The sequence below is a fragment of the Oryctolagus cuniculus genome, chromosome 2 (genome assembly GCF_051225735.1).
Source record: "Oryctolagus cuniculus isolate XC-2025 breed Fujian yellow rabbit chromosome 2, ASM5122573v1, whole genome shotgun sequence".
Classification (NCBI taxonomy): domain Eukaryota; kingdom Metazoa; phylum Chordata; class Mammalia; order Lagomorpha; family Leporidae; genus Oryctolagus; species Oryctolagus cuniculus.
Window position 1 is genome coordinate 197287894 of NC_142868.1, and position 27351 is coordinate 197315244.

General features: G+C 59.7%; 1 protein-coding gene across 3 annotated transcripts in view; it reads right to left on the minus strand.

Annotated features, from left to right (window-relative positions):
• Positions 1 to 8285: 8285 nt before the first annotated feature.
• Positions 8286 to 27351, minus strand: part of GRHL1 (grainyhead like transcription factor 1) — a 45234-nt gene continuing 26168 nt past the window's right edge. For 2 of the 3 annotated variants that reach the window (XM_051833272.3, XM_051833269.3), the window contains exons 9-16: positions 24488 to 24646; positions 20157 to 20241; positions 18768 to 18907; positions 18035 to 18072; positions 15630 to 15721; positions 15299 to 15384; positions 11315 to 11379; positions 8286 to 9619 (exon numbers count right to left, since the gene is read on the minus strand). In XM_051833272.3, the coding sequence (XP_051689232.1) occupies positions 9505 to 9619; positions 11315 to 11379; positions 15299 to 15384; positions 15630 to 15721; positions 18035 to 18072; positions 18768 to 18907; positions 20157 to 20241; positions 24488 to 24646 (780 nt within the window). In that variant the 3' untranslated portion in view covers positions 8286 to 9504. The remainder of the gene's footprint in view (positions 9620 to 11314; positions 11380 to 15298; positions 15385 to 15629; positions 15722 to 18034; positions 18073 to 18767; positions 18908 to 20156; positions 20242 to 24487; positions 24647 to 27351) is intronic. The other variant, XM_051833271.3, reaches the window with a different exon arrangement.

Below are 27351 nucleotides of genomic sequence, written 5' to 3' on the forward strand. Positions count from 1 at the left end.
CATAGGCAGAGAGCTGGACAGGAAGTGAAGCAGCCAAGCCTAGAACTGGCGCTCATACGGGATGCCGGTGCTTCAGGCCAGGGCATTAACCCGCTGCGCCACAGCGCCGGCCCCAGAAGAACACCCTTGACCTTGGCTATGTATCAGTCAAGGTTCTCCACAGAAACATAATAAGAGCTGACAGATACACAGAGATGATAGACGAGCATAGACAGGACGATAACAGATGACAGACGTTAGAGACAGAAAATGACAGGACTCGGCTTGCACAACTATGGAGGCAGAGGCCCATGGTCTCCCATCTGCATACCAGGAGAGCGAATTCAGCCTGAGCCTGAAGGCCTGGGGGCATCAGGGGGGACAGAGGACTGAATGGTGCGAGTCCTTGTCTGGGTCGAAGGTCGGAGGACCAGAAGCACTGGCGTCCACAGGCGGGAGAAGTGGATTTTCCAGTTCAAGAAGACACGGCGAACTGCCCATCCTCACTTCGCCATCTTCAGCTCCTGAAGGTCAGCGGCGCTCCAGCCCGCCTGGGTGGGGGGCTCTTCTTTCCCCAGTCTGCTCACTTGGGCGCTGTATCTTCCAGACACAGCCTCCCAGAAACACCCAGAAGCAATGCTTTATCAGCTCCCTGGACGCCCTGAGCCCTTGTCCACCCCTTCTCATCCACACCTATCTCCTAAAACCACACTGGACCTCCACACACAGACGGCAACAAGGGCATAATTCCACCCAGCAGAGCAGCCCTGTCCATGTACGACCACTAACACACAAATGCCTTCCCCTGGAGAGGCCCTGAGTGGTGCTCCCTCCCCCTGATATCCTGTAACTTAAATACCAGGATGTAAAACTAACAGTACTTAATGCTGATGTGTTAATACCCCCTATGTCACATGGCAGGAATAAGAGCAAAGAGAACGAAGACATTTGCTCAATATACTAGATACACTTGTGCAGGCAATGCATGCGTAACAAAATGAGGGGAGATGCTCACGACAGCCGCGGCCCTTACCTCTGTAACTGGTCACTAGGTCACCTACAAGTACCCTCTGTTACCATCTACACTGTGTTCTCTGCTTTCAGCGAGTACCCGAGCACATTGACCCAAACCTTCCTTCCTGAGGGTCTGGCTGTTGGTAATCCTGCCTGGACTAGGGCAAGGTAATGGCAAAGGGACACCCAAGGGATCCCTGCACCCCAGGGGTAGCCCCCCCCCGCCGTAGAGTGGCCGGTGCCCCTCGGTCCAGTCCCGCACTCAGCTAGCACAGTAACTCTGCTTTCCCTGTTGATTGAGCTGCATGAGGCGCCCCAAGTGGCCAGGCGGCGTCAATGCGATCATGGTTGCCTCATGGTGGAAACGTTTCTCCCTTGGGAACTAAGACCTCTAGGCCAGGGAGTCACAGGAACACACCGCAGAATTTTCCAGTGGGTCACTAGGGGCACTGCTGAGTAGCCACACCCCCCGGTTCCATGAATGCTGATACTGGAGAAACAGCACCATTTCTCGGCCGCTGCAGAGCCTTCTGGAAAACCCTGTGCTGCAAGTATTGCCACCCAAAGGCACTCTCACCAAGCCTTCACAAACCTCAGCCCACCGCGTGTCCAGCCAGCTGCTTTAAGCTCCTTTGTGTTACTATAGCTACATACTTGTGGCAAGACATGTTAGAGAGAAGACAGGTTTCTTTTGGTCCAAGTTCTGGAGGTCAAGGTCAAGGGGGCACATCTGGCCCTGGCTTTTTGCTGGCAGAGTCCTGAGGTGGTGCAAAGCATCACTTGGCAAGAGACTGGAGGTGTGCATATCCATCGTGCGGTTTCTCTCCCTCTCCTTGTACGGCCACCAGGACTCAGTCATGGGTCTCCACCCCAACCAATCACTTTCCAAACGCCTCACTTCTTTTTTTTTTTTTTAATTTTATTTTTATTTTTATTTTTTGATAGGCAGAGTGGACAGTGAGAGAGAGAGACAGAGAGAAAGGTCTTCCTTTGCCGTTGGTTCACCCTCCAATGGCCGCCGTGGCCGGCGCACCGCGCTGATCCGAAGGCAGGAACCAGGTACTTCTCCTGGTCTCCCATGGGGTGCAGGGCCCAAGCACTTGGGCCATCCTCCACCGCACTCCCGGGCCACAGCAGAGAGCTGGCCTGGAAGAGGGGCAACCGGGACAGAATCCAGCGCCCCGACCCGGACTAGAACCCAGGATGCCAGCACCGCAGGCAGAGGATTAGCCTAGTGAGCCGCGGCGCCGCCCCTAAATGCCTCACTTCTAAACACCACGGAGGGATTAAGTCCCCACACTCCTAACACCATTAACATAAGACTTTGGAGATAAAACCACTACATGAGTTGGGGCATCAGGGGACAAATCATATTCAAACCATAGCAGTGACGGATACGGCAAGACCAAGGAATCCCGCGAGCATGGGCCACTGTCAAACTTTGGCTGTGCACTGAGTTCCTTGATGGGGGAGATGCTGTATGGAATGCCATGGAGGCGGCTAAGGAACTGTTGCTAAGTCCAGGCTGCCAGTTTGGGCAGAAGAACTGCATGCAAGAGTGGCAAACATACACCCAGGACAAGTGTCTACCCCAGCAAGAAGAAACCCTGCCCCTCGCATGATGGAAACCGTCGACACAATCAACTTTCGGGTAGCTGGCTGATCGCCCGGGGAATGGTGCCATGACAGGAGCTCTGGTTGGTCTTTGTTGCTGACAGACTGGGTGGCCAGCCACGGCCATGGCCAGGTTGGCCTTGGTGAGTGGACGTCCATGTCGCAGAGCTCATGCACAGACCCCGTCCTTGCACGAGTGTCGTTTTATTCAAGAATAAAACCACCGCAGGTGGGAGGGTAATGCCGCGGGGTGGGGACAGCTCCTCCACGGGGGCTCCGTGTCCCCAGCTTTAGCAGGGTCTCCCGCACGTCCTCTTTCCACCTTCCAGGATCCCCTTTCTTTGCCAATCGATGCCCTCGAAGCCCTGAAGTTGTGAATTCAACTCGCGTGGAGATTCAGCTACTTGCAGAGGGAGCTTCCGCGTCTGATCTGCAGCACCTCCAGCCTCGTGGCCACGGGCGAAAGGCTCTTCTTGAGGCACCTAGAGGCTCTCGGGTCACCCCTGCAGCGCTTGGGCTGGGCATGTCTACCCCCGGCTCATCTCTCTCCTTCACCACACTGTCCAGCGACACGAGGACCAGCTGGGCAACAACAAGTCCTGGCTGTTGCAGGCTCTGGGGAGAGACGCAGGAAACTGAAGTCTCTTGACCTCTGCCCTAGGGGGCCCAGTGGAGGTGTTTAGAGTTGGTAATGGGAGCCGAGGTCAGCCCAGCTTCTCTTTCTGCTTCCTGGTTTAGCACCCTCCCTCTGGCGGCCTGACCTCTCCAGATGCCTACACTGCTGGGGCCGCCCAGTCTTGAACGGCGACCCTCCAACTTCCAAGCTGAAGTAGGGCTTCCTCCTTCCCCAGAAGCCCCCTCCGGCATTGTAGCTCGAACACTGACTCACACAGGCACACTCGAGCTAGGATCCTCCGAGGAGGGGTTCCTTATGCAGCGGTGGCACTGTCACTCCAGCAGGAAGCTGCCAACCCCTGAAGGGGCAGGGAGTGGCCTCCCATGGCAGGGGGCAGGGGACTGTGTAGACCACCTGAGGCACACGGCGAGCTTCCGGAAGAGCTCCTGGAGCCCAGAATCCACCTCCCCCAGCCCCTACAGTTGGTGCAGCCCAGGCAGGTGAGCCTTGGGGGAAGGGAAGTGGAGCATGGGTGTGGGGTGCCCAACAGATCTCTACAGGGGCCAGGTGTTTCCTGGAGGGCATTTGGGACTCCTCAGTGAACAAGTCAGACAAAACGCCTTGTTTCGGAGGATGGAATGTTCTGGAAAGCGAGGCGAGTGGTGGGCAGTGAGCATAACAATTATGTGAAATATACAGCACGTTAGAAGTGCGCACTGCCATGAACAACCCAGAGCAGGCTGAGGAGGTCAGAGGTATGGGGCGGGGGTGTGCCATGGGGATGGGGGAGGGGCCAGCAGCACTTGCCCTTCACCCGGAAGGGATCTGTTTCCCGCCCCAGGTCTCGGCCCTCAGACATTTTCCCAAGCAGGCCCCTGAATTTTCGTGTTTTTTTTTTTTTTTTTTTTTTTTTTTTCTGACCCTCCGGCCCCAGAGGTCATGTTCCCATGGGGTAGGCTGACGTGATGTCCCCTTACCCAGGGCAGGGGGCAGGCCAGCACAGCGCAGGTGTGTGCTTGGCCTTGCGGGTGAGAGCCGACTGCAGCATGGCCCTTGGCTCACCGGCATGGAGGGAGAAGCGTTCGCCGGGAAGAGCAGGGTGACTGCCTGATTCATCTTGTTGCCAATGCCACGGACACCCGCCAGGCCTGACAAATGCCGGGACCGTGGCTACAATCAGGTGATCACCTCCAGTGTGACTGCTGGCAGAGGCCATGGGTGAAGCTTGGCGGCCGGGGAGGTCGGGTGACCGCACACCTGGTTAGGCAGCGTCCTCGGCTGCCGGTGTGATGAAACAGTTTCCGCCACGCTCCAAGAACGCAAGAAGCCAGAATGGCCGGAGGAGGGTCAGAGGGTAGAGGGCACAGGTCGTGGGAGTAGCAGGCCCTCCTTATCTGCTACTGTACTTCCCACCCTACTTTTTTTTTTTTTTTTTTTTTTTTTTTTTTTTTTTTTTTTTTGACAGGCAGAGTGGACAGTGAGAGAGAGAGACAGAGAGAAAGGTCTTCCTTTTGCCGTTGGTTCACCCTCCAATGGCTGCCACGGCCAGCACGCTGTGGCTGGTGCATTGCGTTGATCCGAAGCCAGGAGCCAGGTGCTTCTCCTGGTCTCCCATGGGGTGCAGGGCCCAAGCACTTGGGCCATCCTCGCACTCCTGGGCCATAGCAGAGAGCTGGCCTGGAAGAGGGACAACCGAGACAGAATCCGGCGCCCCAACCGGGACTAGAACCCGGTGTGCCGGCGCTGCAAGGCGGAAGATTAGCCTATTGAGCCACGGCGCCAGCCTCCCACCCTACTTTTAGTTATTTATTCTCTGTCGATTGGGGTCTGAGATTAGTACACAGAAAATTCTAGACCTAAACACTTCCCAAGGTGTACATTGTGAACCATTCTGATAGCTTGATGAAACCTCACAGCAGCCCACCCTGTCCTGCGCGGGTGCCACTCACCCCCAGGTTCAGCGTGGTCATTCTACGTGTGCTCTCTGCCCACCCACGGCTCACTGGGCAGCGTCTCGGCTGTCCCATCAGGCGCCGGGTACCGTGGTGCTAATGTCCACATAACCCTTGTCTTACAGCCATGACGCTGGCCCTGGGATGGGCGGAGGAGAAGCCGGGATGTGTTTCTAGAATAGAGATCACACCACGTAACTTGTCCTACAGTGCAATGTTGTCTTGTTCTATTGTTACTCACTGTTACCAGTCTCTACCTGATTTCTGGTGAGGTTTGGTCATGGCCAGGTGTGTATGGGCACAGGCAGTTTCGTGAGGGTTCCTGCTGCCTGCAGCTCCAGGCATCCACCGGGGTCTCCGGATGAGAGCTGCTCCCATCGGATGGACTCTGCCTGTTCCTCTGGGCCGGACAGGAGTCAGGCAGTTTGGAGCAGGGTCCTGAGCCACGTTTTAGCAGGACCATGTGGCTGTGAGATAGGGGATAAAACGTGGGGCTGCACACGAGGAGTCCAGTTAGGTCACTGCGAGGGTCTAGGCCAAGATGAGGGTGGTGAGAAGCGGCTGAATTTTGGGCATTCTCTGAAGATGGGGACAACAGGATTTTCTGAGTGACGATGTGGACGGGGAAGGGAAAGCTGGTGACACTGGGTCCCGGGCGAGTGCGGGTGTGGAAGTGACAGCACTTTGCTGGTGCCCTCGGCGCCACGCAGCACGCTGGGTACGGCGCTCTAGAGGTGGGTAAGGGGCACAGGCCAATGCTGGATCCCAGGGCCAGCCTGGATGCCATTTAACCCGGGGAACACAGGAGCAGGAGGCGGGAGGAAGAGTCTCGTGTAGAGGGAGGCCCAGGGCCTGCAGGCTGCCCGGGGAGAGAACGTCCAGCCGGCGGCTGGTCTGGAGCCGAAGGGAAGCTCTGGGTGGAGAGCCGGGAGCTGTCAGTGTTGGAGCGGCTGGAATCAAGGAGCAGACTGTGGTCTGGCCCCTGGGGACAGGACAGCAACGCCCAGAGGCAGGAGATCCAGAAGCGGTGTCCTGGCCCTGGCCATCACTCCCCTCCTCTGCCCCACCCCTGCAAAGCCCTGATCTGTGGGGGAAGCGGCCTGGCCGAGGGGAGGGGCCTCACCAGGGGTCACCGGGCCTTCCACCGGGATCCTGCTCTGCACGTGCCTTCTTCCCTTCCTTCTGGACTTGAACCAGGAGGCACGGCCTTCGGAGCTGTTGGCAATTCCTTCCAGGCTGCGTGGGGAGTGAGGCTGTGGCTGGACGCCCCAGGGGAGGAGGACAGAATCCAGGATTTGGTGAGCCCAGGTGCAGGGAGGGCAGCCTGCCTCCGTCCAGCGCACTCGCCAGGCCCTGCCTGCATGGTTTACCGGCGTGACCACTCTGACTTCTGCAGTCTTCCAGTGATGCACCCGCCACACAAGCCAAAGGGACTCAGAAGTTGTCGAGGAGCTAAGCCAATGGCAAGCAGCTCGGCAGGCACGCGGGAGCATTTTCAGGCCAGACGGGAGGCTGTCCCGCCCTGGCCCTCTGCTCCTCAGGAGCTCCCTGAGCCTCAGCTGCGCGGTGGGCCACCCCACCACCCCATGTGACCCCTGTGAGGAGAGACAGGACTGTCACGGGCCCACTACAGAGCTCAGTAACCAGCAGGCCAGGGCAAGAAGCCGGGGCCATGCAGAAGAAACAAAGTCCACCAACACACAGACGAGGAGTCCGCGGGTGGAAACGCACAGGCCACAGAAAGCGGAGTCCCAGTGGCCCTGGGCATGCAGGGATGCGCGGCGTCGCTCAAATTGAGGCCAAATCAACAGTGAGACGCCGGGAACGCAGTCTCTCCCTCACACCGGCAGGAACAGAAACCACTTTGGTTTAGACGGCACCCTGGCAGCACCTACAAAATCTGAGCTGGCTATGTGCTCCGGCTGAGCGCTCGTCCCCTGAGAGTTCATCTCGCTGTCACATGTGTGCAAGGGCAGGCATCCCAGCATGCTCTGCAGCACTGTCAGTCATGGCACGGACTTGGCCCAGTCACGTGATGAGACCTAAGGAAGCGGCCATGTCCGAGGGCTGTCCACACACGAAACCTCATGCAAGAAGGATTCCTGCACAGCCCTGGGAGGGCCTTCCCTCCTCAGGGGCTCTAACACCCAGTCTAAAGGCCTGTGGTTACGTTCATGACAGCGTGAGAGACAAAATCTGGCTCAAAGATTTGCAAGGGTGATGGTTGTGGGGGTTCAGGACCAGGCATATCGAAGACAGAAGAGAGGCCATGCGGGGGGCGGGGGTGCATCAGGAGGAGGCAGGGGCTCCCCGCCAGGCTGCGCAATGGACCGCAGATACAAATACGGGGCGTGCTGGATGGGGACAGGGACAGATGGCTGCCTTTAAGGGCACCCGGAGCACAGGGAAGGAGGGACGCGGGCACCCAGGCTCCAGGCGCACCGCGGGGCGGCCCCGTGTGCCTCTTCCACACGCAGGGCTCTGGGCGCCTCCCCAGCCAGGCCTGTGGTGTCCTTGAAGCTGCCTCCTCGGAGCCCCTCTCCGTCTCCGAGGGGCTTCTAGGGACCACTGCACAGGACCGTCCCGGCCGGCTCCTGAGTCTGTCGTTTCTGAAAAATCGCCCTGCTGCTCTGCAAGTGACTGGGATGGCTCAAGGCACCGCAGCCCCTGCATCCTTAGGGACAAGCTACCCGCTCCTAGGGGCTGAGGACCTGTGCGCCGCAGCGAGCGCGGGGGCACAGGGAGGGGAGAGAGAGCTGTCAGGGCAAAGCCGCTTTAGGGGCAGAGGCCAGAGCTACGTTTCGACCGGCCAGACCCGGACCTTGCAGCCATTTGGGGAGTGAACCAGCATGTGAAGATATCTCTCTGTCTTTCAAAAGAATCGAAAACTTCCTTCAGGCCTCTCTCATGCTACCATGGCGTGGATCGCATCAGGAAAACCAAACACAAAGGAGGTACCCAGCAGGCGCCGTCAGAAACGACAGAGTGCTAGCCGGGAGATGGTTCTGGGCCCTAGTATATATTTTTTGCCCTAATATTTTAAAATCTCAAATTTTGTTTGATCGAGTATTGGAAGGATAAAATAAAAGTGAGTAACAAAAAATAACATGTTACGAAATGGACATATAAAATTTAATCCCTTTAGCTTAAAGTACACATTCAATGATACAATCAAAAATGACAAGACAAAATCAATTTCACAAAACAATATAAAATATTGTTATATGACCCGTGTCCCACGAAATCTCATCTTAGAAAGCCAGCGATCCAGCTCCCATACTTCATTAGAGTATCTTAACCTAAGAACCCAACTACCAGGCTCCTCATACCAGCGACCTAAGCTAGCCCCCGGGACCCAGCGCTACCTGTGACTTGGTATAAAATCACGTTTTTCGCTATTCTGTGTATTTAGACATGTGTACAGAATGTTCCCGCCACAGGACACCTTCTGGTGAACCCGAGGCGGCTTCCCAGACGCAGCGGCCCCGTGGGCGCCCGGCAGGTGCACAGCCCACGGCCTCTGTCCTCTGGGCTCCCCGCGGGGTGGGCGCGAGGGACCCCACCTCGGCCTCAGTGCGCAGGCGCCACGTTTATATATTATCTATTCATATAGACACGTATGTACACATTTACACGGACCTGCACACACATATTGCACTTATATACAAGGCGGCTTTCCCCGAACCGACTTCCTAGCGCGGCCCGCCCACGTTCTTCCGAGGGGCGGTCAGGTCCGCCGAGTCGCCGGCCGGGCCTCGGGAGTGCGCCGCCCGCGGGCACGCGGCCACGTCAGGGCGGGCACGCGGCCACGTCAGGGCGGGCACGTCAGGGCGGGCACGCGGCCACGTCAGGGCGGGCATGCGGTCACCTCAGGGAGGGCACGTGGACACGTCAGCGCGGGCACGCGGTCACCTCGGGGCGGGCACGCGGTCACGTCAGGGCGGGCACGTCGTCACGTCAGGGCGGGCACGTCAGGGCGGGCATGTCGTCACCTCAGGGCGGGCACACGGCCACATCAGGAGCGAGCTCGCCCCGCCCCCGCCGGGCCCCGCCCCCGCCCCGACGCTGGAGCGACATGGTGGACGTCCCGGCATTTGGATAAGCAGTGTAGCAGATATGCTCAAGGTTCCCAGAGTGTCTGTGGAATCTTGGAAAAAGTTTTCATACTTTCAATCCTAGAAAAATGAGAAAATTCAAACGTAACGGTATGTGGATTCGTCACGTGGAAGACGCCGACGCCGTCTCCACGCACGCGCAGCTCCGCCTGCGGCTCGGCGGGTCCCTTCCCCGAGGCCGCCACGCGCCAGAGGGGGATCCGCGGCCCGGCCCTCAGATCTCCGTCAGGGTCAGCTTGTAGGAGCCCGCGGCTTCCTCGATCTGCAGCTGGAAGGTGTCCTCGTTGGAGTAGTGCTTCACGATGTTGTCGTCCATGTTCACCAGGATCCTGGGGGCAGAGGGGCGCGGTCAGCCCCGGAGGACCCCCGACCCGACTGAGGACGACGACGCAGGCCTCGAGGGCCGCGTGCTGCCGCCCGGCCCCTGCGTGAGCGGCACCTGCTCTGTCCGGAAGCTCAATGATCAAATGGATCCGGGGGCCTGCGGCCCGGCTTCCGGAGACCCGGCTTCCCCGAGGGCCCCTGAAGTTTAAACCGGGGATGGGAGACGTCGGGCCATGGGCCGCACACGCCAGTGCTGTCAGCCGTCTGGCCCTGCCCGGGCAGCTGCCGGCAGAACTGAGATGCCATGGATCTGCAGCAGGCTAATTTTTAAGTTGACGATTTTGGATGGCTCTGGGCAGAAGAAAGGTTCCTCACGCCTGGTCTACACGAAAGACTACTCAGCTCCACCCTTGCACTGCACCCATCTAGAAAATCCCATTCCAGGTTCAGAATTCAGCCCCTGGGCCCGGCGCTGTGGCGCAGTGGGTTAAAGCTCTGGCCTGAAGTGCCGGCATCCCATGTGGGCGCCGGTTCTAGTCCCGGCTGCTCCTCTTCCGATCCAGCTCTCTGCTGTGGCCTGGGAAAGCAGTGGAGGATGGCCCAAGTCCTTGGGCCCTGCACCCGCATGGGAGACCTGGAGGAGTCTCCTGGTTCCGGATCAGCACAGATCCAGCCATTGTGGCCATCTGGGGAATGAACCAGCAGATGGAAGACCTCTCTGTCTCTACCTCTCTCTGTAACTCTGTCTTTCAAATAAATAAAATAAATCTTAAAAAAAAAAAAAAAAAGAATTCAGCCCCAAACTCTCATGCCATGCCCCCTCTACCCAAACAGCCACACAGCACAGGCACTATGTAAAACTGCTCTAAAATATTATCTCCAGACAAAGCAGCAAGGCTTTGTCACCTGAGAACACGACCTACAGGGGACAGGGCAGTAAAGGAGAAAAACGCAGGCTTTGGAGCCGCTTGGGGCCGATTCCGCACCAGGGTTCACCCGTCCACCACCAGGAAACTCCAGGGGGCTGGTGCTGCGGCGCAGCGGGTAACGCCACTGCTTATGGTGCTGGCATCCCATATGGGTGCTGGTTTTGAGTCCTGGCTGCTCCACTTCCGATCCAGCTCCCTGTTGATGTGCCTGGGAAAGCAGGCACTGCACCCTCCTGGGAGACCTTGAAGAAACTCCTGGCTCCTGGCTTCAGCCTGGCCCAGCCCCGGCCGTTGTGGCCATTTGGGGAGTGAACCAGCGGATGGAAGCTCTCTCTCTGTCTCTCCTACTCTTTCTGTAATTCTAAAGAAGGGAAGAAGGGAAGAAGGGGGGGGGGATGAAGGGATGAAGGGAGGGAGGAGGGAAGAAACTTGGGGACCCTGGTCAAGTCTCAGCGTCCTGAGCCTGGCTGCCCCACCCACAGACACCATGTGGTGATTCTCATCTGAGACCACGTGGGGCCCGTGGCACACCTGGCCCCAGGCCTGGCCACGCACCCTGGAATCTGGAGCCACAGTCCCCGTTACGCGTGGGAAGGCAAACACGTGTTCACTTGAGGGAACAACCCCACCCGCATCTTCCGACCGTAATTCACTGAGACACAGCCCACTGTGGCGCTGCTGTTCCTGGGCGGGTACTGATGAGCGCTCTGCACCTGCGCCACACACGGCACCGTCCCCACCACAGGCACCGAGGGGCCAGTCACTGCTCACCCCTTCTTGCACTTCTTGAATATTTTCCCGATCTTGTCATGAGGAACATCGTATTTGTCCGAGATCTGAAAGAACAAAGAGAAATAATTACAAAAGGCTGTTTTCACAGCCTAAATCGCAAGCAGCAGGTGGGCGCCCAGTGCTGTGCTCCTGCGGAATCGCACCCAGAGAGAAGCAGAGACCCAGCCTGTGCCGAGCAGGAGGCGAGGGGAGCACGCGTCCAGCTGCGAATACCCAACGACGGGAAAAACCCCGGGCTGGGACATGGCAGTCTATGTCAGGGCCACAGCTTTCTTTTAAAAAATGAGCAGACTTTTACAGAGCAGCTTTCGTTTGCAGAATCAGTGAGCAGAAAGCGCAGAGCTCCGTGCACCTCCCCATTATCCACGCCAGCGCCAGTGCTGGGCAGGTCACCCCTGGCGAGCGGACGCTGCGCAGTGCCATCAGCTCAAGTCCACAGTCACAGCACCCAGGGGTCACACGCCTCATGACGTATGTGAGCCGCGGGTGTGATACATGTGTGACAACGCGTTCATGGGGCCTCGGGCATTCTGATCAAATGGATACAACCCTCGCTTGGGAGGGAAACCCGTGCAATGGAGTCCATCTGCTGGAGCCCTTTCCGGCCCTGAGTCTTCCCTCACCTCATCTGTCACAGAACTGTCATGAGATCCATGTGTCTGCCACAGGCCAGCGCTAGCACTTTAGACACAGAATCACAGGAAGATACATTTAATACCCTGGCCCAGCAGTTCAGACGACAGCCGGGACACCTGCGGCACACACCAGAGGACCTGCGTCTGATTCCCGGCTATGCTTACGACTCCAGCATGCCGTTGACCCAAGCGTAGGAGGCAGCAGTAATGGCTCAGGGACTGGGTCCCTGCTGCTCACATGGCAGACCCAGACTGAGATCTGAGCTTCTAACTCCGGCCTGAATGAGCCCCTGGTCATAGCAGGCATCTGGGGAGAGCAAGTCAGTGGGTGGGAACTTCTCTGTTTCATTTAATTTATTTATTTTTAAAAGATTTATTTATTTATTTGAAAGGCAGAGTTACAGAGAGGCAGAGGCATAGAGAGAGATCTTCCACCCTCTGGTTCACTCCCCAGATGGCCACAACAGCCGGAGCTGAGCCAATCCAAAGCCAGCAGCTAGGAGCTTCTTCCAGGTCTCCCACGTGGGCACAGGAGCCCAAGGTCTTGGGCTGTCTTTTAGTGCTGGATCAGAAGTGGAGCAGCTGGGACTCGAACCAGCACCCATATGGGATGCTGGTACTGCAGGCAGCAACTTTACTTGCTATGCTACAGGGCTGGATCCTCTCTGTTTCATTTCATTTGAAATACAGAGCAAGACTGAGTGGGTGAGGAGAGAGAGAGGGCGAGCTCTTCTACCAATTGCTAGTTGGAATGCTACTAACAACCACATGCTCGTAACAACCAGAGCTGGGCTGCAGCGGAAGCCAGGAGCTGGAAACCCCTGGGCTCTCGGTCTCCCAAGCAACTTGGGCTTCCTGCCTCCCAGGGGCACATTAGCAGGAAGCCAGGGTAGGAAGTGGAGCCAGGACTTGAACCTAGGCACTCCAATATGGGATGCAGGAATCCCAAGCAGTGTCTTAACCACTGTGCCAAATGTCTACTCTCCAAATAAATACAATTAAAAAATTCTTTTAAATTAAAAATACATATCTTGTAGCCCGGAAGACACAGCAAAGTCCCGAATCACAGACTGAGAACTCTGACCCTGCTGGCTCTACCCAGAGCCTCTCCAGAAAACAGGGAAGAATCCGGCACAATCGCGAAGGCTCGGCACAGCTGCCGCCGCGGTGCTCAGCAGCCCCCAGCCCCCTCTGCAACGCGCGATGGGGGCCTGCCCGCCAGCGTTATCACTGCCACGTGCACTTCAGATGTCTTCCTTCCGGGGCACAGAGGTGCCTTCTACAAGGAAAGATGAACTGCTCCGAGGACACGCGGCGAATGCGGCCCTCATCACATGCGTGGTCTGGGACTGCTGTCCAGATCCCTCTCAACTGGGGTGCGCCCGGCCAAGGCACGTGGAGGAACAGGCCTCGCAGCCCGGCCTTCCGCTTGCTGTCAGCCTAACAGGAAACAGCTGTGCCTCGTTGTCCTCTGGGGACTGGTTCCGGGACCCCCAGGGATGTCGAAACCCGAGGATGCTCACGTCCCCCACATAAAATGGGGTGCTGCTTGCACGTAACTTGCACACTCAAACCACCTCCAGGTTACTCACAACCCCAGCACAACATAAGTGCGTGTGCACGGCTGCAAACTGCTGCTTTCAAATATTGTGGACAAGCAGCTGGCTGAGCCCCCTCGTGTGGAGGCTGCACACCGGGTGCCTTTCAGGGCAAACCCAAGCTCAGTGCTCTCCCCAGTCACGCGAGTCCACTTCTTTCCTGTACCACTGCGTGGTGACACCAGATTTGTTCATACGACCCCAGCTCAGAGGTGTGAGCACCCTCGGGCATTCCGTGTGAGCTGCGAATGGTTCTCGGTCCAGAGGTTTCCCGTCTTTCCCACGCTCTCCTCTCCCTATCAAGGGCTTCCACGGTTCTCACGAAATAATGAGGGGGCAGGGGCCGGCGCTGTGGCATAGCAGGTAAGGCCGCCGCCTGCAGTGCTGGCATCCCATATGGGCGCCAGTTTGAGTCCCAGCTTGTCCACTTCCGACCCTGTTGTGGCCTGGGACAGCAGTAGAAGATGGCCCAAGTCCTTGGTCCCCTGCACCTGCATGGGAGACCCAGAGGAAGCTCCTGGCTCCTGGCTTCAGATCAGCCCAGCTCTGGCTGTTGCAGCCATCTGGGGAGTGAACCAGTGGATGGAAGACCTCTTTCTCTCTCTGCCTCTGCCTCTCTGTAACTCTGCCTTTCAAATAAATACATCTTTAAATAAATAAATCTTTAAAAAATAAATAAAAATAAATAAATAAATAAATAAATAAATAAATAATGAGCACAGAGAAACCAAGGAGGAACTGCAGGCAGCAGGAAGTGCCAGTGCGGAAGGTGGTGCTGGCGGAGGTGGAGGCGAGAGGGACACCCGAGTGAGGCCGTGGACTCCAGGAGACGGCACCGCTGCTCCCCAAACCCTGCCCCTAACCTGCTTTATCCTGCCTCACTGCTCGCACGCGCCCTGGGTGCGGCCATTCCGCTTCAGACCCAGCTCCTGCTAATGTGCCTGGAAGGCATCGGATGATGGCCCAAACGCTTGGGCCCCTACCCCCCCGCGGGAGACCTCTAGAGCTCTGGGATCTTGACTTTGGCTTGGCCCAGCCCCAGGCATGGCGGGCATTTGGGGAGTGAACCAATGGATGAACACATCCCTCTCTGTCTCTCCCTGTTACTCTGCCTTTCAAATAAGTAAGTAAATAAATCCTAAAAATAAGCTTTCATTAGCTCCTAAACACTTTGCTACATGGTAATCTCCCTTCTTCAAGACAACAGAACATTCCTGCCTGGGTGACTCCCACCTACCGACCCAAGCGCCAGGAGCGGCGGGGTAGGTTCTCTGGCGGAGAAGACAGACACACACACAAATCTGTGGCTGGGCTGCAGGCAGAGCAGCCCGGAGCCTGGGGTGTCCCGCTCGGCTCTCCCGAGGCACTTGGATCGTCTCAGTTTGTCTCAGTGGGCTTCTCAGCTGGCATCCGTGTTTTTAAAAAGGAGTCACTTATTGCCAAGGCAGTGACAGACAGAGTGGGAGACCTAGGTCTTCCACCTTCTGGTTCACTCCCCAGTGGCTCCAACAGCCAGGGAGGGGCCAGGCCAAAGTCAGGAGCCAGGAACTCCATTCTGGTCTCCCATGTGGGTGGCAGGGGCCCGAGCAATTTCCCAGGTGCGTGAGCAGGGAGCTGGACTGGAAGTGGAGCAGCCCAGGACTCGAGCCACTGCTCAGGTGGGATGCGGCGCCGCAGCGCTGGCCCCGGCACCCATCTTTCAGAAGCGATGACGGCGCGCGTCCACTCACAGCCTCCATCAGGCCCTTCAGAGATGGGGTCTTGAGCATGAGGGCGTCGAAGACTTCTTCAGACTCCTTTCGGACGTAGAGCAGCACTGGAGCCAGCCGGCAGCGAGGCGGCGGAGGAAGGAAGAAGGAGAGAAAGGCTGCCGTTAGTTCACACAGCCTACAGTGGACACACATCACGGGTGCGGGCCACAATCAAAGCACGCCTTCCCACCAAGGCACGGGTGCGAGCCGTCTAGCGGGAGCGGACACACGCACTTGGGCAGCGCTGCTGTGCAAACCCCGGGTGCGCTTCTCACTTCGAATGCCCACCACGCCACGGCCGCCAGCTCACCTCTCTTGGGTTCTTCCACCCGCACCAGTTTGCCAGGAGGCGGGACGACGAAGTCATCTTCCACGCCAAACGGCCCCCTCTTCAGGGCGGAGCTGCGGGCGACCCAAACACACCAAAGGGCGACGTTAGCCTAAGCCGACTGCTGAGCAAAGCCAGCTGTAGGGGCAGTCACGGAGTTCCACATTTTGTTTAGATTTTAATAATACATTTATTAAATTAGTGAAATCACTATATGTAAATCATTATCAAATGACAGAGACAGACTGGATAAAAACACATAATACACAATTATACTCCGTCTTCAAGCAAGCTAGGCCGCGTTAGGTTGCATTTTGTATTTTACATAGTGTTCACTTCTTATCCGGCCCACCAGCAGCCCTCAGAGAGACACCGCCTGCAGTGGGGGCCGTGGAGGCTCTGGGCAGGCCCGGGGCCGCGCTTGGGTGCCTGCACCCACACAGAGGGTGTGGTCCAGGCCGGGGGTGGGGTGGGGGGTGGGATCCTTTGCCTGCAGGACGAGCAGGGAGGGGACCCTGGCAGCTTCGGAGGGCTTCGCAGTCCACGCTGTCAGTGGCAACGCCCGGGGAGAATGCAGAGAATCTGGGCAAAGGAGCCACAGGAGGGCATGGCGCAGCCAAAGGCAGGCAAGGCGGGGCCCTGGGCAGAGGGGCGGCGCCGTGAGCCAGACAGTGGTTAAAGAACGGAAGGATGAGAGCAGAAGGCTCGCTTCTGGAGCAGCGACCAGGCCTCCCACCATCTCAGTTCCCCGCAGGGCACCGGTGCCATGAAGGCTCTCACGGGACCGGCATCTGACAACATGAAGGACAGGCAAGGGCACAGCCAGCACTGCACGCCGGCGCTGGTCTGGGGAGTGGATCAGCGAGGCTGCGAGAGGACTCGGGGCAGGGTCACCACCTGTCACCGAGGCTCCTCCTTCCTCTTCCTGAAAAGCTGAGGGGGAGGGGCCCCGTGGCACAGCTCCACTTCCGATGCAGCGGACGTCCTGGGAGCCGCAGCGAGCGCTCACTCGAGCCCCGGCCACCCACACAGGAGAGCAGAACGGAGCTCCAGGCTCCTGGCTTTGGCCTGGCCTGGCCCCAGCTGCTGTGGGGATTTGAGAAGCAGACCAGTGGGTGGATTTACTGCCTTTCAAGTAAATTAAAATGAATAAACTTCTAAAGCCCTTGGGAAGGCCAAACCACACTGGGGTTTGAATAGGCTGGGGGAGGGGGCTGTTCCGGGGACTCACAGAGGGGGTTCCCCGCACAGGGGCACAGCAGCAGCACCCAACAGCCGGGCCTGCCCAGGGCCCCAGGCCCCAGTCCTAAAGGCGATTCTGCACCAAGGGCAGCGGGGGCTTCTCGGAGAAGCTGCTGCCGGGGCTGCAGGAGGGCAAACCCTGGGGCCTGAGCACCGGCAGCGCCCGAGCACGGGGACAGGTGAGCGGAGCCAGAGCCGGCCAGCGCGCGCCCACTGGCCGAGGCCGCCGGGACAATCAGTGTCAACATCAATGGCAGGAATGGACTGCAGCTCACGGAGTCAACCAGGAAACTGAGTCCACACCTGCACACAGACGTTAACAAGTGGAGGGGCCTGCGCCGTGGCTCAGTTGGTTAATCCTCCGCCTGCGGCGCCAGCATCCCATGTGGGCGCCAGGTTCTAGTCCCGGCTGCTCCTCTTCCAGTCCAGCTCTCTGCTGTGGCCTGGGAAGGCAGTGGAGGATGGCCCAAGCGCTTGGGCCCCTGCACCCGCATGGGAGACCAGGAGGGAGCACCTGGTTCCTGGCTTTGGATCGGCGCAGCGCCGGCCGTAGCAGCCATTTGGGGAGTGAATCAATGGAAGGAAGACCTTTTGCTCTGTCTTTCTCATGGTCTATAGCTCTACCTTTCAAATAAATTAAAAAAAAGAAAAATGACAAGTGGAGAGCTTGATGAGGCAGGACATTTTACGAAGCAGAAGTTCCTCCCCCAAACACTAAACCGAAAGAGGAGAAAGAAAAACAGCTGAGAAGCCCGGCAGAGACCACCTTAACCAAGAAAGCAAGCAAACCCCACAGTCAGGGCTGGCGTGAACCGGGCTTCCGACGGCACGCGCGAGCAGGGGAAACGTCATCAGATGCAGCAGCCGAACGCAAGCTAAGGGATACTCTGCGAAACAGCTGGTGCCAGGAGAGCCAGGGGAGCCGGAGAATGTTCCAGAATGAAGGTGGTTCAAGAGGACAGTGTGGCACTAACGCACGGGGGAGTACCCGTGGTGACGTGGCGAGCGGCCTCGTCTGCAGGGCACCTGGGACGACGGGTCACCGTCGGCAGAAGCGAGTGCTGTGTGCCGTGCTGCAATTCTTGGAGTCGGAATCATCCCAAACAGACTGACTTGAACAAAGCAAAACGAAACACAAATCTTACCCTTCGCCCTCCAGCTCCTCCGAGGTCATGGGTAGGACCTAAGACCAAAAGACAGGGTGTGTTTCAAACATGCGCTCAGAACGTCTCAGACCACAAAGCCCCACTCGGCACAACGCGGGAGCAGCTTCCGACGTGGCAGACCGGGGACGAGACCCCTGGCTGCCTTCCTAAGCCAGCTCTGACAGGCACCGTGGACTGCTCTCACACAGAGGCTGGTGAGCACAGCCCGGGCCCAGCTCCGGGCCATGCCGCGCCCGTCCCTCACTTCCCTCACCGGGAAGTTTCTCGGCAGAAACCGACCACTGCCCACGGCCTGCAGCCCCCGGCAGGAGGCCTTTGCCAGCGAGCAGGCTGCCGCGACCGTCAGGACTTGGCATGGGCCGCGTGACAGGGCTGTGCCAGGGACGGGCCAGGAGCTCGGACTAGGAGCCGGCCTTCCCCTGTCCTTTGTGCTGCCACGGCCGCCTTAAGTTGCAGACATTGGAGACGCACACTGCGAATGACATCACTACTCTAGAATCTTCTCAGTGAGCGACGCAGGAGTGAGTGGATGGAGAATACAGGACTGAGCCCACAGGCCTGTACTGCACCTCCACGTCCACGTCTTACACAGAGCTCAGTGAATGAACCGAGTATTCCAGCTGGTCAGAGGTCACGGGCGCTGGGCCTCCGTGAACGGTGAACCAGGCCAGAGTTCCTCTGGGCAGGGGCCGTGCCGGGGCCGGGTACCCACGTGAGCGCCCCGCTGCAGGCTGGCGAAGTGCACGTCGGGGATGAAGAGCACGGGCTGCGTGTCGAGGTCCAGGAAGGGCTTGAACACCGTGCTGTCGGTCCGCTTGTGGGAGGGCAGCAGCGGCGCCTTCACGTCCGAGACTGCAAACGACCGACAGACGCCCGGTCAGACACACAGACACAGAGGGACGGGCGCCGGCGCAGTGTGGGCTCCTGCCCGCGACGCTTACAGCACAGGGCCCCAAGCTACAGGCCGGGGCACTAAGGAAGGGAATCACAGGGCCTGCGAGGGAACGTGCTGTGTGCACGCGCACGGGGCCCCGGGAGGGAAAGGCGTCAGGCGTCCCTGAACACACGGGAGGCAAAGCCTTTGGCTTTTTTCATCGGAACAGCTGCACTATGAGCACAACTTGGAAGTAATCCCGCCTCCCCCGGTGTCTCCATTCTAACAGCAATGTACCTTTGACTTTAGAATATATCAAGAAACTCAACATTCAGCTAGAGTTCGTCAACACCATTGTCTAAAACTTAATTTTGTCGAATTTTTACTTATTTTTATTTTTGAGAAGTGGAGAGATGGAGACACAGAGAGAGATCTTCCATCTGCTGACCCATTGCCCCCCACCCCCACCCCCACCCCAAATGCCTGCAACAGCTGGGGCTGGGCAGGCCGAAGCCAGGAGCCTGGAGCTCCAGCCAGGTCTCCCACGTGGGTGGCAGGGACCCGAGGACTTGACCGTCGCCTGCTGCCTCCCAGGGTACGCACTGCACAAGCTGCACTGGGAGCAGAGGAGCCGGGGCTCACACTGAGCCCCTGGCATGTGCGCCCCGAGTCCGAGTGGCCTGACTCCCACACCAGACGCCGCCCGTCCAGTTCTCCAGCTGTTGGATAGAAGCACAGCCTGTCTGCCGTCAGCCTGGCCCCGAGGGACACGGGCCGACTCCTGACCAACGCCGAGGGACTGCAGAACACGCCACAGGCCCCGCCCCCACACCGCAGACGGGCCTCCGTCCTGGTGACCTTCTCACACGGGACTTGTGGACAGGATGGGGAGCACCTCAGAAAACGCAGGCAGCCTCCCCGGGGACCTGTCCGAGCGCCCTAGAGCCTGCCAGCTGGGACAGTCAAGAACGAGGACACCCTACATTCCCCAGGGCACCCCTCTAGCCCGTAAACCCACACAAGTCTCATTTCCACAGCTCCTCCGGGACTGACGCCCGCCACAAGGAGCCCGGAGTAGCCCCCGCACCGCCGGGGCTGCTGGCGGCAGAGCCGGGACCCAGCCCCCCCCCCCCCGCGGTTGCCTGGCTGAGGGAAGCCCCCCCCCCCCCGTAGCCAGGCCCGCACCGCGCCCGGCCGCCACCCTCGAGGACGGAACGGTCCACTCACAGGCGCTGCCCTGGCCGGGGCCGGGACACTTGCCTTTCCTCTTGCTCTGCTTCCGCTCTTCGTCCCTGATTTTCCGCTCGGCTCCCTGCGGGGCGAGAGAGGAGGGCACTCAGCGGAGCCAGCCTCCGAGAGATGGACTCGCACCCCAGCCCGACGGCCGTGGGGAACGGACCCTGCACCTGCTACCTCGCGGGCCTCCCCGGAGCCCTCGGGGACGCGGAACGGCCTGGATCGCAGGGAACGACCACGTGTACGGACAAACCCACAGAGCGGAGGCCCTCTGGTGCCGGACGAAAGCCGGGCACACCTGCCCATGCAGCTCGCGGCCTGCAAGGACGCGCGTGCCTCGCTTGGTCCAGCAGGAAAAGACAATGAGGCAGGATCACCAGGGGACCCACCCCCACGCGCACTCGCTCCCCCGGGCCACCCCGTCTCCGAGAGCGGGGTTCTGCCCAAGGAGCTGGCATCAGCGGAGTGACAGACACCACCAACTGCAGCTCACCGAAGCCAAGAAGCGACAAGGCACCTGCAGTGTCACTGAGCAGAGAACACGTGTGCTCCGAGTCCCACGACACGGGAGCCCGCATGGGGGACTCGCTGCAGTGCCACGCGACGGAGCCCACCCCACCTGCCAGAGATGGTGCACAGCGACAGTCACACACTGCATCAGCTCATCTGCCCACTGCAGTAAGTGCACGGCACGCGTGTCCTCACCAAGGTGTCCAGTCGCACAGCGGTCACTTCTCTTACAGATTCCCCGACAGCAGAGATGCGCAATGAAAATTCACCCCACTCGTCTTGGCTAGTGAGTCAACAAGGACTACATTTTACAGCCGGAGTAGAGAGGCAGAGGGTTAAGCTGCCACTCAGGACACCAGCCCTGGCTGCTCCCCTGCTGACCCACCTGGAAAGGCCGTGGAGGAGGACCCAGGCGCTCGGGCCCCTGGCACACATGTGGGAGACCCAGATGGGTCCTGGCTTCAGCCGGGCCCAGACCTGGTTGTTGTGGCCATTTAGGGAGTGAAACAGTGAATCTCTCTATTGCTCTGCCTTTCATCTGAGTAGATAAATCATTAAACAGCAACAGCAAAAAAAAAATAATAATAATAATAATAATAATATAGAGACGGGCACCTGGTGTGGTGTTAAAATGCTGTTTAGAACCCCGCGCCCCGCCTGGGGATGCCTGGGGCAGAGTTCTGGCTCCACCTCCAATTCCAGCTTCCAGCTCCTGTGCACTGAGGGAGGCAGCAGGAGACGACTCAAGTGCCTGGGGCCCGGCCTCGCATGCGGGAGACCTGGACGGAGTTCTGGGCCCCAGGCTTCGGCCTGGCCCAGCCCTGGCTGTTAGGGCATCTGGGAAGTTGGTTAGAAGGGCTCTGTCTCTGCCTTTCAAATAAAATGAAAATACACGAAAAGTCATTTTACAAAGTTATTGCAACTACATTCAAAAAGCTACGCTGGTGGGAAGGACCGGGCGAGAGAGATCACGGTGAGCCTCCGGGGATGGAGCCACAGCTGTGCGGCAAACACGGGTGGCGGCTACGGAGACACCGTGCGCATCAGCACCCGACCGCAGCGACGGAGGGGAGGGTTCCGCGGGGCGGGCGCGACCCCACGCACCTCACACAGGCGCTCCTGGGGTCTCCCAGAGGGGAGGGGGAGATACTGGTGCAGACACTGCAGCTGGCCAAGCTCCAGACAGCATGGAAACCAGGAGCCTGCTGGTGCTCGGTGGGTCCAGCTCCAGGAACTCCACGCACAACACGATGAGGAGGCCCGGCGTGACCACCCTGGTCAAACCAGCCGTACAGAGCACGTAGCCCAGCCGGGCTGTGCGGAGGGGCAAGGCTGAGGGTGGCTGCAGGCAGCCCATCCCAGACAGCGCCAGCCGGCACGGTGGCGGCACCCCAGACAGGCAGGGAGCGAGATGTTCAGACCCTCGCGAGCCCATGAGAAACGTTGCACACCCAGGACACCGACACTAGGCTGTCCCGCCAGGCGTCCTCTATGCAGAGGCGCCAAGGACAGGCCCTGGCCACCAGGGGGCGCAATTTCCACCGGCGTTTTCTCTGATAGAGCATCGGGCTGCCTCCCGTGCAGGATCAAGTCCATGCAGCTCTTAAGATGCCGAGACGCGTTCTTGGGAGGACGTGGGAAGATGTGCTATTTCCAGTTCCCCACTGCCAGTGTAGACCAGATGCACAGCACAGGAGCGTAGTAAACGCAGCAGAGGAAGAGGCGAATCTGAGAATCCAGGGGTGGGTGGGTTTTCCAGGGAAGGGGGGTGCAGGGCAAACCTAGGCTGGCAGCAGCACCGGCAGCTCTCAGGGGTGACGGGAAAGCCACAGCCAGACCCGGGCGTGGGCGTGAGGTCGCGCAGGGCTTCCCGTGCTTGCAAGGCCAAGGGCTTTGAAAATTAATGACACACGCATCTCCTCACAGAGGATCTGCACCGCCCCGTAATGGCCCGAGATTAGAAGCTGGGGCTGGGAAGCAGCGTGTGATTGCCCTAAGTACCCTGCTATTAGCACACGTCACCCCTCCGAGTGCCGCGAGGGCAGAAGGCGGGTCCAGGGCTGTTTCATCTCGCGCGTCTCCAGATCACAGGCTCCAGCGGGCCGGGGACGTCATCACGAGTGTGTGGCAGGGCTTCACCACGCTCGCCGGGAGCATCTGGTGCCCGGCTTCCCAGAGCGCCGCTGCATGCTGCCCTATTCCCACCGCCCGTCTCCGCCGAGCAAGGCAGAGCCGGCAACGACACGGGCCTGCACTGGGCACGCTCCACACACCCGGGCGACGCGCGTGAGCCAACGCACAGAGGCGCGGGCAGCACGGAGCTCGGGAGCGCACGCCTTCCACACCACATTCTCTGCACACAACACCAACGGGCAGGCTTTCGCTCTCCCGCCGCAGAGACCGGGGGTCGGGCCTGCACTTCGGACAAGGCACACGACCTCTCGGGCGCCCCGGTTCACAGGAGGAGCCCTCGCAAAGCCGCACCTCTAACTCTGAACGTGTCTCGGGCTCCTTCTCAACCTGCACTTAGGATTCTTGCCCTGTGGTGTGGAGAAGCCCAGCTCCCGCCTGCTCCCACGCACGCCCTGGGAGACGCCACCACCTGGAGGATGGCGCGTGATCGGGGGCCGGGATCCGCCACAGCTGCGGGGCCCAGGAAAGACCTCGGAAACCCAGGAAGGGTTTATTTCTGCTGATGCAAATAACACAAAGTGATACAAAATAAGAACAGAAGCCCCGGCCTGTGGCTCGTGTGGCTGCGGGCTGTGCCACGCCCTGTCCTAGCAGTGCCCTGGAGGAAGTGGCTCCGCCCCACAGGAAACCACGGGCAGCTCCGGGCTCACGGGGCCCCCTCCAGGCACTTGTGGACAGGGCCACCAGGACAAACCACTGCCTGGCGCCGACAACTGAACGCTGCGCTCGGAAACCGCCCCTGCGGCCCGTGAGGAACGTCAGACATGAAAGTGGTGCTCTCAGCTGAACCGGCGCAGCTGTGGCCCCTCGGCTTTATCCCCTGCCTGCCGCGGTGACGGCGCGTGCCATGTCAGCACGAGGGAGCACCTGCACCCGCAGAGGGTGGGGCTCCATGGGGGGCGGGGCAGGTGCTGACCGGAGCCCGAGGTGGCCGCAGGTCCCCAGAGCAGGTCAGGGAGGATGCGAGGACACAGGGTCTGAGCCCTGACGGCCACGTGGACTGAAGATGGCAGACGGAGCCAGGCCAAGCAGGTGGGGCCTCTCGAGGGGACGAGGAGAGGACACGGACCGTCCCTGTCCCACCCAGGGAGGCCGGCATCAGGCTGCCGACCTGCGGCCGGGAGGACCGAGAATCAGGGCTGCCCTGAGCGGCTGAGTTTGCGGCACGCTACCAGCGGCCTGGGACGTGCTCAGCACACGCGCAGCTGGGGTCTCAGCCGCCCTCCCCGGTCACCACCGCGCTCCTGTACCCCAAAGCCCGGACAGTAAAGACGCTCCCGTCACCCAGCCCCTTCCAGTGGCCTCCCCAGGATGAAGAGGGGCAGTGCCCACGTCGGTCTTCCTCACTGTGGGTCCACTCCCCGTCCTCAAGGACACCGCGTGTCCTCTCAGCCCGGCCGCTTCCCCGCCCCGGGGAAGAGAAGGTGCGGAGCCCACGGTGGCCCTCGTAGCCGCCTCCCAGTGACACCGCCGCGGCTTCACCACGCGGCCCCGCGTTCTCAGTGAAGACGCGTTTTCCTCCCCTGCAGCACCGAGACCAGACCCCTGCAGACTCTCTGCGCCGCGGGGGGGCCAGCATCAGCACACAGCCCCGCCCTGAGAGCCCGCGCCCCGCTGACCTTGTCACAGAAGACCTTTATCTGGCAGCAGGCGCGGTGCACCGGCTTGTTGCTGCGGCTGCTGTAGCTGTAGGTGTCGATCTGGATGTTGAGCGGCAGCCCCTTCACGCCCTTCTGGGAGGAGAAGTCGGTGCTCAGGCAGTTCACGGAGATGAAGACCTGCGGGAGACGGGGCGCCGTCAGGACAGCCGCCGCAGCCCGCCCCGCACAGCCCCGGGGCCGGCGGCACGCCATTGCTCCAAGAGGATTTACATGAAAGTTTGGCTTCTCATTTCAGAAGTCACACAGGCATTGCTTTAAACCCATGTCTGGTCCCAGGATGGCAGATTTCAAGATTTATTTAGTTATTTGAAAAGGCACAGTTGGAGAGGGAGGGGGAGGGGGAGGGGGAGGGGGAGGGGAAGGGGGAGATCTTCCATCCACTGCTTCACTCCCCAAATGGCCAAAGCCAAAGTCTGGGACTCTATCCAGGTCTCCCACGTGGGTGCAGGGACCCACGCACTTGGACATTCTTCTGCAGCTTTCCCAGGTGTGTTAGCAGGGAGCTGGATCAGAAGTGGAGCAACTGGGACTCGAACCCACACTCCCATGGGAGGCAGGTCACCGGCCGCGCCACAACGCCAGCCCCAGGACGCGGACACTCAGAGGGCAGGTGGACGGCAGTGCCCTGCGGTCCCTGCTGCGGTCACTCCAGTGTCACCAGAGCGTGGCTCGTGCAGCTGCTTAGGGCTTAGGCTGCTCTCTCTGGGGTCTGCCTCTACCTGCTGGCCCAATCCCGACACCACGTGCGAGGCTCTGGAACTTACAAGCCCCAAGCTCCCTGAGACGCCAGCGCCGCCCGTCAAGGCCCGCGCTGCTTCCCGTTTGCTCTTGCTGGACCCCTGGTCAGGAGTCCCTGGGGGCCGAGGGCTCAGGGCAGCGCTCACCCTTCCCAGTGCCCCCCACACCTCCTCTCGGGGCAGTGTCCCCGCCCAAGGCTCAGGCGCGCACCAGATAAATGTAATCTGGACTCCTATCTGCTGAGCCTTCAGGTTCGCCAAACACTGCCGCGGTCCTCGTTCGAGGAAGCTCCACGGAGGCGGCCAGGCGCCGGCTGCTGGACACTGCGGTCCGCGAGCCGGGGCGTAGGCTCCCCACTGCCCCACAGACGGCCGTGGGGGAACGGCGGCGTCGAGCCAGCCTTCGTGTCTCACGGCTCAGCTTCCCAAGCGCTCACGCTGCAGCCGGCGAGGGGCGGTGGGCCAGCGCCCTTCCCTGTCAAAGAGGAAGTGGGGGCACCGCGCCCACCAGGCCACCATCTCCCGCGAGTTGCCTCACGAGTCACGGTGAAGCCAGACACGCACCGAGGTGCTGCTAAATGGCGTCGCCTCTTCTTTTTTGAAGATTTCACTTACTTGAAAGGGAGAGAGAGAGAGAGAGAGAGAGAGAGAGATATCTTCCATCTGCTGGCTCACTCCCCAAATGGCCACAATAGCCAGGACTGGGCCAGGCAAAGCCAGGAGCCAGGAGCACTAGCAGGGAGCTGGATTGGAAGTGGGGGCAGCAGGGGCGTGTAGGATGCCAGCGTCCCATATGGCACTGCTTCGCTTCCTGGCTGCTCCATGTCTGGTCCAGCTCCCTGATAATGTGCCTGGGAAAGCGACAGAAGATGGCCAAGTACTCGAGCCCCTGTCCCCCACGTGGGAGACCTGGGTGGAGTTCCAGGCTCCTGGCTTTGGCCATTTGGGGAATGAATCAGTGGATGGAAGATCTCTCTCTCTCCCTTTCTCTCTGCAAGTCTGCCTCTCAAACAAACACACAAATAAATAAATGTTGAAAGAAAGAAAACGAACAGGTACGGCCCCTCCACCACTTCTGCGATCTGGTTACACTGCACAGGGCTCCCTGTCTTCCGGCTTTAGAACTCACTTCCGGTGCGTGAGCACCACTTAGTGGACAGTATTGGGTCTGCAGCCTGTAGGGTCAACCTGGGCACATTTCAGACCGGCAGATCCTAGGGCCGGAGACGATGCCTTGCAGTCTACCAACGGCCCTAACCAGCAACAGGTCAGCTGGCAGCATGGAGTCCCTGGTCACACTAAGACACAGAGAGGGACGGGGAAGGCTGTGAGGACACGAAGCTGACAGAAGAAAGGGGCGTGGGGGGAGCCGTGCAGGACCAGCACGACTCCGCTCCAGACACAGAATGTGGAGCCGGGACTTCACCCTCGTCCTAGCCTGCAGACTGGTGCTGAGAACACGTCCAAGTTCAAAGCCGTCTTTCATCCTGTGCCCTCATAACCCGCCCCCAGGCTGGTGTCACCGTCCCTGGAACCTCTCCGAACCCTTGTCCTGCCTCACCTCCGGTCCCACTGCTCCTGGCTGCCCCTGCCTCGTCCGGCCTGAGGTCCAGCGTCCCCACCCCATCCAGACTTCTGCCCGGGCACCGCTCAGGACGTGCCAGGCCCCGTGCTGGGCCTCCAACACTTGACACTCATCTTGCCAGGACAGTGGCAAATGACCAGGGGCTCCCAGGAGGCCGTCCCTCCAGCCCGGTCACTTCTCACCGCAAGCCTCACCGCGAGGCCCACCACTGTTCGGCTAGTCCGGGCTGTCTGCTCCCTGGGACAACTCCTCTCAGGGCTGCATGGCGCTTTACTTCCCTGGCTCCTCCCCGCGCTCAGGGGGAGGAGCTGTGGCCAAGCCCCGCCCCTTCCCCAGGGCAGCCCATCCTGCCAGCGACACTGCCTGTGCCTTCCCACTGAATTCCTCTCCAATAAATAACTTTTAAAGTACCTAGACATTGACACACAGGCAAAAAGCAGCAAATCGGAAGTCCAACCACACCACAGAGAACCTGTGTTGGGGCGTCTTTTCTTACATAT